This window comes from Pezoporus wallicus, unplaced genomic scaffold (assembly GCF_028554395.1).
Source record: "Pezoporus wallicus isolate ANWC-B61680 ecotype Strahan unplaced genomic scaffold, APGP_CSIRO_Pwel_v1 contig_5767, whole genome shotgun sequence".
NCBI classification, from domain to species: Eukaryota; Metazoa; Chordata; class Aves; order Psittaciformes; family Psittacidae; genus Pezoporus; species Pezoporus wallicus.
The window spans coordinates 4,314,750-4,325,762 of record NW_026640599.1 but is presented as its reverse complement, the minus strand read 5'-3'; the positions used below and the strand labels follow the sequence as shown (position 1 = coordinate 4,325,762).

Genomic DNA, 11,013 nt, shown 5'->3' with positions numbered 1-11,013 from the left:
AGGCTGGGGGAAAGAGCAGCACCAGAAATTTGCTTTTCCCTTCCTCTTGAAGCACAGCTATCCGCCAAATGGGCACTACTTCCATCTATAATGTGGCTGTGCTGGCAGGGAGGAGCATTTGCTCAGAGATATGTCATCTTTTCCAAGCCCAAAAGAGAGAGAAAAACCACATGGACAGCATGAGATGCTTCTGACTCCCCTGTAAATCTGGTGGAAGGAGAACAAACGGGAATGAGAAATGAGGGACCTGCAGCAAGAGAGCATGCATGCCTTCCCAGCAGCTCAGTGCCCGGCTTGCTGCCATCCCCTGACCCACTGTACGCTACAAACAGAGCAGAGCTCTTCCAGGCTGGGCTCAACCCACCTCTCTCAGAAGAAGGCTGGGCTCAAACCACCTCTCTCAATTTTAGATTTGAAGGATTGCTTGAAAACCTGATCCTGCATATTTTGTAAACCAGTGGGCTCTTGCCAAGTCATTATCTCAGTAGATCGGCTTCTATTATATCTCTGAAAAACAGAGTTATTTGAGCTTCCTGGATGGTAACAAGACAGCAATCAGTGAGATTACACTATGATGTCCACTAACACACTGAATTTTATGTACCTGTTTGTCCCCCAGTCATAAATGTGACATTTTCCTCAGGACTAGGCAGTTGTTTCAGTATTTACCAGGCACTCACTTTTCACACAATACTGTATTTTGCTCCTGAGACAATAATTCTGTCACATACACAAAGCTGGCTTCAAATGAGAGAACAGGAGATCAATTCTTAAACAACAAAATTATTGTTTTCATAGAAGTGTCCCTACAGAGGACATATTTGGCTACCTTTGTTCATTTGGAGTAATCTTTTTCTCTTCTTAGTGGATGGGTGAGTCAGGCTGCAGGAAGGTGGGTAGAATTTGGAACGTGGAAATCAGCTCTCCTTTCTCCTCTAAACCTTCCCCTCCTCTAAGCCACAGAGAAATACCTGGAGCTGGAGTCCAAAACAAAGTTTTAGAAAGCTGGTTTTATTAGGCATCACAGATTCCTTCAAAGCCCTTCATCGGTCCCTGATGAAATGAGCTCAAAGATGAGATGAGCAGATCAAGTCAGTCTGATCAAGAGAAGATATAAAAAAGAAAGTAATAAACACATTTCAGCTTCTAATTAATCTATCAAAAGCTCTGCTTCCTTATAGTCTAAAATAAAAGAGAGACTAATAAGGTTTTTTTCAAAGAATAGTTGTATGATTGTTGTACTTTTTCTTTTATTGACATTGATTTTTAACCTTTCCTTATAAAAACAGATTTAAAAAAAAAAAACTTTATGAAGGAACATCATTAAGCAGCTTTCTCTCCTTTTGTAACATCTACATGTGTGAATGGCAGACAAATTAGTACTGAAGTGTTGAAGGAACCTCAAAACACATTGCCTCTGACAGTGCTAACAATCAATAAATGGAGGATACAATGGCTTAACCCGCAATTTTCCAGACAGTTTCTCTCTTCCTGTATGCACCTTTCGTTCCCACAACACAGCAAGGAATTTTTAAGGCATAAAACCCATATTTCACTCTGGATAAATTATACTAAGAATTGAATTTTAAAAGTAGACCCACCCAGACATTCTAGTTCTCCTGTTCCATCGCCCATCACCTCGGGCAGAAAGCAGTGAGTGACCTCTGGAACAAACTGTTTGCACTTTCCATTCCCTCTGCACACACAATATTTTGTTTCTGTAAGCAAGATTGCAGAACCAGCTTGGATAGGAGTGCTAAATGTTTTGACAGTGAGAAAAACCCAATAACACAGCTTGTTCTCATGTTGTTTGCATAAAAATTCAGAGAAACACTGCTGGGGAGCACTGTTCAATTGGACTGTAAGATCACATTGCATCGTAGAAACAGCACAACCAATAAGCCCTACCTACCGTTGCTTAAAAATGGAAGTCATTTAGAAACAATAATAACTGACAAACCCTATTTAAACCATCACTTCGTTAAAGGCCTTGTTACTTCTGCGCATCCTGTGTCATAAACCTGCAGATACAGGGTAGACTTTTTTTGTCTCAGCTCTGTCAAAGCCGGTGAAGATGGGAACTGCACATTGTGCAAACCTGAGCACTACAGATTAAATATAAGGATTCAAAACACCACAATTCTGTTTTCCAAACTTAACACCAGCAATAGTTACTGTCAGCTGCACGAAGAGAATGAATGTGAAATCTGCTGCCAAATCAAACTTGAGCCTTAATGTGTAAGCCCAGATTTTACAGAAAGGGTAGATGTTATTAAGAAGACAGCTAATCAATCAACTACCAAGAAGCTCAGCTTCTCACTGAATCTGGTGTCATTTGCAAAACATGTTGAGATTCTTGACTGGAATGAGATACAATAGAAAGGCAAGGAATGACTGTGGGCAATCACACCCTGGTGATGAAGGGCCAAGGAAATGTCAATAGTAGTCAAACGGTAATTTTCCTGATCACGACATGTAGGCTGCCCCTTCCTTGGGGCTGATGCAGAGGTTTAGATCAACTGTTTCAGACAAGCAAGTTACAAGCCAGGTTAAAAAAATAGGACATATTGAAGTCTTAAGTGTATACCTCTGTAATGTCTTCAGTGGAACATAAACACATCCTTAGTTTTACAAATGTGTTTAAGTACCCTCCTCCTGATGGGAACATGTTGTTAACGAGGCTTATTACAGTAATTTGTATTGGAGTTGTTTACAGGCCAGTGTGTTTGGCATAGTGCAAAAAGTGGAGTATCAGTTTCTCTGTTCTGTGAATTATACAATCAAAAGGAGATGGCAGAAAGACGGGAAGTGGAAGGAGGGGAAGCAGCAGGAGCATACACAGCAATGTGACAGTAGGAAACAGTGAGGTAAACAGTGGTCACACACAGAGAATGTCTTCGTCTCTTTCAACTTCAGATTTTATAGCGTAAATTTGTGTATCTGAGTTGGTTGCTCCAGACTCTACATCTGACTCACCAATTTATGCTGAAGACAAATCATACTTCAGCCTACCTTTTTATCTCCAAGCACTGCAATGGAGCCCAGAGTGACTAACTCAGACACAGCCATTGTATAGAGCCACTGCCCATAAAAAGTAATAAAACAGAAAATAAAATAATAAATAATAATGTTGATGATGATGATGATGATGATGATGATGATGATGCCTCCCACAGTAACTTTAGCTGAAGGGTGGACAACCACAGTGTGATATCAACAGAAAAAAACCTGGAATTTTAGCTGAGACAGAAGCAACCATGCCAGAGCAGATATAGATATATTCGCACATCGGTACCATGGTGAAGGCAGCTATCCTTCAGAGTATAGCTACTATACTCTGAATTAATTAACTCAAAGAATGTCTGTGGAGGAAGACACAAGAGGAGGTTTACACCTGCAGATCTTTTATTGAATTTTCATTTACATATCTTATATATAAAATCTTTACAATCCTTCAGGTACAAATTGATGCTGAAGCCTCAACTCCTTCTGTATTTATCCAATTCGCTTGCAAGTTTGACACGAGCTCCTCAAAAACCCTGGAGCTTGGTCAGAAAATATTTGTTCCTATAACATCGGCCCAAGATCAATGTTTGCAGGGGACCCTTTGCCTGAGTCTTCTGCCATATGTAAAACAGCCATTGAAGCAATATCATGTGGGTGAAGCCTGCTTATTCAGAAGGTCCCTCCATAAGGATTTTGCCCTTTCCTGCAGCAGGTTGCTTGGAAAGACTGGTGGGGAGATGCCAAACACTCCACTCTGCAAAAGCCCATGGGTCTTGCAGCTGTACATTCAATGTTTCCTGACACACTGATGCTCATCCCTGAGCTTATCTGACCCCACTACAGGCTAGTGGTTGGCTTTACTACAGTGATATTATCCTAGGTGACAAATTTGATCTAGAGTATGTGGTACTGCTGAGCACATGCTACCTGTGTGTCTGGTGCCACTTAGTGCAAAAGCATGAATACAATCCATGTGCAAAAGCCACATTTTATTTTATATTTAGTCAGTCAGGTGGCATACCTATCTCCTAACCATGTCCTCTCCTCCCTGCTCCAAACAGGTAGACCTTCTCACTTCTTGACACCATCTTGCCTGGATGAGGATGCCCAGTCCTGGGTGAAAGCACTGAGCATTATGACGGACTCTAGAGCAAAGCTGCCAGGCAACAGCAATCCTAGGGTGGATACGTGAAATCCACCATGAAAAGTAGAGCCAGGAGCACTCCCTCCTTTTGCTGATCCTCTGGGCTATACTCAACCGAACAGCTGGTTCAGGACACGAATCTGCTTCTGCTAGGTACTGCAAAACAGAAAATAATAAAGATGGCCCTTAGATTTGAAAACTTACATGATAAAAGAGCAAATGGAAACGTAGACCAGATGCCACCACTGTGACAGTCTCACAGTGTCATTATGCTCGTTTCATAGTTTCCTTTGTACCGTTGGTCTACCAAGACATTTATGAAGAAGGCATTTGCTTTGCTATGAAAAATTAATTCCTCCCTAAAGCACACTGCAAATTATGTCACCCACTTTTTAAAAAAACTTTCAATATTCAGTATGCCATGCTACAAATAGATTTCTAAAACATCAACAATTTCTAAGTAATTGCCAACTGCATCCATGCAAATGAAATGCTAGTAGAAACAGCTAGCTCTATTGTTTTCTAGATGCGTTCATTGTTTTGGATAATCTTTTATAGTGCTGCAAAAGGGGTTTCATATTCATTAGCTGGCTCTTGTTTGTTGGAAGCAGTTGATTTACTAAATATCTTGCTTATTAGCGTGGAGGCATAGAACAGAAGGCAATACTTCATGATTGCATTTTAATAAACAACATTGAATACTTGATTTTTAGTAAGTAGCTGGCAGGAGTTAGGGTACCAGTTTTTCTTTGTGAAATGAGTCAGCTGATGGAATCTGATGTTTCCTTTAAGTTGACCTCGTCCTTTTCTGTCATTTCCTGTCACACAGTTCTGCCAACCATTCAGGCCAAGGATCTTGCTTGTGATAGATACAGATTGTCCCTATAGATGAAATAGTTGAGATCCCAACAGATAGCAACACCCATCACTGACTCATTTTGCAACCTTGAGCTAATCATGTTATCTATTCTTGGTAAAAAGAGTGTGAAATTGATTCTGCCATAGTTTAACCCCAGCAGGAAGTTCAGCCCCACACAGCCACTCACTCATTCCCCCACCAGTGGGACGAGGAAGAGAACCAGAAGGGTAACTGTGCAAAACCTCATGTTAAGATAAAGACAGTTTAATGGGTAAAGCAAAAGCTGTACACACAAGCAAAGAAAGTAAAGAATTTGTTCACTATTTCCCATCAGCAGGCAGGTGCTCAGCCATCTTCAGGAAAGAAGGTCTCCATCATGGGAAAGGTTACTTGGGAAGACAAATGCCATCATTCCACAAGTCCTCCCTTTCCTCCTGTTCCTCTCAAGGACAGAAAAGGCCTTGGGTCTGTGTAAGCACTGCCCAGCAATCACTAGGACACTGTTCTAAAACACAAATCCGAAACACAAACCCATACAAGCTCCTGTGAAGACAATTAGCTCTATCCCAAACAAACCCAGCATAGATTCATTGTGTGCGTGTACTGCATTTTGAAGAAGTAACAATCAGATATGTGTCACCTTTTACCACGGGGCAGCAGCGTGGACAGGAATCAGCTATTTCAAAACCTGACCAGTGTGAGGTTCAACATCTTTGGACATCTCTAATAAGTCTTGCCTCACATGGAGGCTTTGAGCATATATTAAAAAAAAAAAAAAAAAGTGTGTTATTTATGAGGAAATTAACAAGAATTCAGTTTGAAGACATCAAGAAAGATGTCAGTCAGAAGTAGAACACTGATAATTTTGGCGATAACTAATTAATGCTATTTTTCATTCATCAATATAAATCCATCAAATTACCAGCTGTGGTTTTACTTCATCTCTCTTCTTTCTTCTTAGAATAAATCCTACTTCTCATATTGGAGATATGTACTACATATATATGTATGCTCTTCCATCCCCACCTTAATGGCCCTGCTAGATTTCAGCGTGCTCAGGATTTTGCTCCAGGATGTGTTTGTACATCTGTGTATGTGGCAGAAGGCATAGAGAAGGAATTATTTTTCACTCTTGACAGCATGAAGGATTTGAGCACTGATGTTAGGCACACTGAATCTCCTCACCAAAGTGAAATGAAATGTGCTCTCAAGAAGCAGTGGCGTGGCAGAGACTGTCTCAAATGCAAGCTTGAGAATATCACCAAAGTCATGCAATAAAAGGTGCCAAACAAAAAGTAACTGCACTTTCTCCAATTAGTCCAACCATAGATCAGAGAAACTCAGTTACATTCAACCTGGGACTTTAATCACTAACCTTTTAGAAGCCCCTGTTTTTTCCACAATCAAAAATGAAACAGCACAAAACACAGGCTTATTTGCAGTTCTTGTCATTATGCTTCTTAAATAGGCAATGGATTTTAGGGGAGAATGAGACATAAGAAAGGTGAAATGTGATTTGAATGCGAGAGGATGCTTTCCACATACAGACAGGCTGATCCAGATCTCCAGGGAGTCCCTAATTTGCAGACCACTGGGACAACAGAAGGGCTGTACTGACCCCACAGGCTTTGCAGTTCACAACCTAAATGTCCAAATTATGTTCAGAATTTTCTGAAATCTGAATCAGTTCAATCTAGAAATTACTTCACTGCAGTAAGCAATATCAATTATGTTCTACCCACACTTACTTTTTGTTCCAATATGCTTCATTTAATCCCAAATCAAAAGGATAATTTCAAAAAAAGAATAATTTTTTTCTTAAGGGAAAAGATTGCTGAGATTTCAACCCTGTTGTGATTTTGTAATGCCAAGCATTCCTGGATTATGCCAACTGTTGTTCTACTTTGCTAACCATTAACTTAGTGCATGAAGAACAGGAAATTAAAAGAATTGGTAAATTTTCCTTATTCAATCTGGACAAAGCATTAGAAAATACCCTTCTGAAAAAGAAAATGTGACGGGTTATTCACACATTATTCACGGTGTACTTGGGAAACAAGTACTCATAGTTTTCCAATAAGGCTTTTAATCTGAAAGTGACCATATGGTCTATTTGTAGGCATAAACAAAAGAAACACACACACAAAACCTGATCAAACAATATAGTCAACCCACGTGGCACCTTACTCTAACTGAAGACATCCCCAGCTATGCCTGCACGGTTTTCCAGGGAGAACTCAAAGTGTAAAAGGTAACTAGGCCAAGAAACTGTCTTGGCAGCCCTAATCCTGTCTCCAGATAAAAATCAAATGCTAGATGAACTGTAGCAATCCAAAGATATCCATTCTGCCCAGATTGCTATACACCAGGCAAGCATCCCATCCAAAAAATTTCTCTCCCCTGATAGGAGGAACATGTTCCAAGGATCTTTCCGAAGGATGAAACATGAAAGCTGTGTGACTAATCTCACTAGCATCTACTGCTGTGGAAGCCATTGATCCAGAACAATCCACAGTAAGCCTTGGCGCACCAATCAGGTCACCACAAGGTGCCAACCTCCACAGCAGTTCTGCCCACAGCATCCCTCCAAACGGGTGCTTGCATATTTTGAGGAACACGCTGTTCTTTCCTCCATAACTCTGCACGCTCCCAGCCTATTTGTATGTTTTTGATGCACATGTATTTTGTTCTGAAGTCTGTGATTATTAAATGCTGGTGTTTGCTACTATTTTTCTCTCCAGAGGATGGGTGAGAAGCAGAAATTACATTGCTATATTAACACAGAATCAGGAGAAGGAAGTTACAGTGGGTTCCCCAAAAGACAGATGATTCATGTATTTCATAAAAATTGTACCATAAGTGTTAGCTATCATTCTCAGATAAAATTATTGTTGTAGGCATTGTTACACGCAAGTACTTCATTTATCTAAATTGAAGCTTTACGCTTCTGCACACTCTGCAGATCTCAGCCCTGCTATGATGGAGCTACTGTAGCAATGAATTACAGTGTCAAATCAATTTATATTTTATATTTTTAAGTAAAGAAGGTCAGACAAAACGCAGCCAAGGAAGGAAGAACTGCTATCATCTGCTGCTACACTTACGTAGCAGCTTAATTCCTGTACCATTTTTTTTTGAGGATGGTTCCAGACTTCCTGCAGAAGTGTAGAGTGATGTTCTGGAAGGCAAGTTGTGATTTTAAGAATCTCTATTTTCAGATGTCCATGCTAATAGCTTTTACATAGGGCTGACGATGTTCATAAAAAGGGTGTTCAGCACTTCTGACAAACGGGCCAGTGCAGGTCTCTAATCTAGATACTCTCAAGCAAAACCACGAAGAATCTCTTGTTGCTCTTAATTTACAAAGTTTTATAAATTAATTAGGAAAAACTTTTCACATACTGAAGCAAAATATTTTACGCCAAGAAGTGCCATTTTCCTGATTTTCATTAAAATCAAAACATTAAAGATACTTTCATTGTTTCTAGAAATTAAGTTATTAAATAATAGCAGTAAAAAATATATGTTATTCTTGTCAACACATAAAAGGCTGGAATAAAAGATTTGTCTTTTATTATGCAATTATTTATTTCTACTAGAAGAAACACGACTATTCTTTTTACTCTACTGCTTTTCCGGCTCTAAAATGTTCAATCGCTTCCCAATCACAGAGTATGTTTCCACTTGGCCTTTAGGGGCTTTGGGGCTGCCTTATCTTCTCATTGCAACAAGTATATCCTATCACTTACCCACCTTCCTTGTGAGTAAGGTTGGTTTCTCTTGACTCTAAGGGGTCTCTTGCCCACATTAAGAGTAGCAGCAACATTGTCGGTATTTGTGTGCCCAAGACTACTTGGCAACTGCGAGAAGTTATTTATTCTGTAAACAGAAGGGAATCTGCTGGGAAATGGACATGATGCAAGTTGTAAAATGATCATTGTCACAAACCTGAGTTGACCCTGGTGGCAGCCTTTCACATTTAATATTTCCAGCTGCAATTAATGAACCGTTTTCCACTGTTCTTGCTTGAGGATGCCAGTGAACATAACCAGCATAACCTGCCTGTCCACCAGAAATTAGCTTGCTTCTGTTGATTTGTTTTTTCTCTCCCAAAGGCCCTTATGGATTCGTGCTTCTTTTCCAGCCCTGATGTTCTTTGGTAGCTTAAGACTGAGTTTCCCCAGCTCCTCCCAAGCTCTAAAGGCAAAACTAAGCTTCTACAACTGCCACTATTAAGAAGTGGCTGGAAATTTTCTACTTTTATGTTACCACTTTCATAAGCTCCACTGACAGTTCAAAGTATTCACATTGCCAAAATTTGTGTTTCTCCCCACTGCTGCATTGTCCAACTTCAATTTCAGTCTGTGTTAGCGACCTAATTGTAAGAAGACCTGGGTTTGGTGGTTGCTATTTTGTGGTTTGGGGGTTTGGGGTGGGTATGGGTTTGATGGTTGAATAGGGAAAGGAGAGGGAGGTATGTTTGTTGCTGTTTTGGTTTTTTGCTTAGGAACAAAAGAGATACAGAGATTGATAAAAATTCTCTACGTAAGTCATAAAACCCCACAAAATTCCAAATAAATTCAGAATCCCACCAAAACCAAAACCTTAATTTCTTGGTTAATTAAGAATTTAATTGTAGCGCATGGATTTTGGAAATGTGGAAAAGAATGCAGAAAAGCGTACCAAACATAACAAAAAAACACACCTGCTCCTAAAAATCGAAAGGCAGTATCCTAATTTAACAGTGCAGTAGCATTTTAGCTTTTATTTTCCTGTCGTATGTTATCTGAGGTGCAGGAAATGTAGAAATATAAGGCAGAATGACAACAAGATGCAAAAGGCATACAAAGTTATGTATGTATGTCTAAAACAGAGCTTCACTTGCCTTGAGACATGTCAGAGTGTATACACTAACTTCTGTTTACTTGCAAAGAAAACTGTCTTTCTGGCAGCTAAGTTAAACTTGAGATGATGCTTCATTTCACTTTGCAGCTGATGCTTCATTTCACTTTGCATAAAGACGAGGATGCCAAGACAATATCCAAGGCAAGCAAATGGGTAAACCCAGAGATATTGAGACAGGAGTATTGCTTAGGCATCTGTCTCTCTGCAGCACTCACTGGAGAAAAAAAATTACATAAGAATAAAACCAAAACCCCACCACACAAACCAACAAATGTGTTTGTGTACTATCAAACACTTCTGCAGTGAGAGGAAAGGCACTCCCAAACCCTATTTAAAGAAAGGGCAAAGTGGGCATTGAATAGTTGCTCTGTCTTTCTCTTCAAGTTGCAGTTTTCACTTGTTCTGAGACTTTTTACTGAAAAGGCCAATCAATTCCCATTTTTCAAATCAATATTTTTCTTGCCCTCAATATCTTGTGCTGATTAAGCACTTTCAGGATTATGTTTTTGTTCTGCATTTATTATTATTGGAAAATGGAACTCTGTAATTGCCATTACGTCTTTTTTTGCCCCACAGCATACTTTGGAATAAAAAAAATATCAGAAAGTGGTTTACTTCAGCAATGATGACCCTGACTGATGCCCCTAGGCATTCTGCTGTATTTTCAAAAGAAAGCCTTTAAAGATCAAGCCCCCAGGGCAAATCTGTTGGTTCTTCTGGCCAGTCTTCCACAACTCACTCTAATAAGGCAATATTTATGATATTTTGCATACAACTGTAGTCTCCCAGCTGGAGCATCATTGAAAGAAGCACAGACAGTGATTCCTGCCGCATTTAAATTACTGACAATGTCTGATTACTCATCCTTTGCAATCTTTGAACTTGTTTTACATTAAACCAAACAAACCTCCCCAGCAAAGAGCACACAAAATTGTACTTGTATCATTATTTTAGGAACATTTCTCTGGTGACATTCTAGATAGCTCTACTCTAGTTGAGTTGCTCAATGTATTTATGATACTCAGCAAGTTTTATAAGCCACAAATATAGCACTCCATACTGAAAATAAAGCTTGAAAATACTTGAGCTTAGAAACAAA

At 39.6% G+C, this 11,013-nt stretch overlaps 1 protein-coding gene across 1 annotated transcript in view; it reads right to left on the bottom strand.

Annotated features, from left to right (window-relative positions):
• Window positions 1-510: 510 nt before the first annotated feature.
• MSL3 (MSL complex subunit 3) overlaps window positions 511-11,013 on the bottom strand; it is a 49,403-nt gene continuing 38,900 nt past the window's right edge. Inside the window, exon 13 of the mRNA XM_057419580.1 lies at window positions 511-1,097. Within this exon, the coding sequence (XP_057275563.1) occupies window positions 1,088-1,097 (10 nt within the window). The 3' untranslated portion in view covers window positions 511-1,087. The remainder of the gene's footprint in view (window positions 1,098-11,013) is intronic.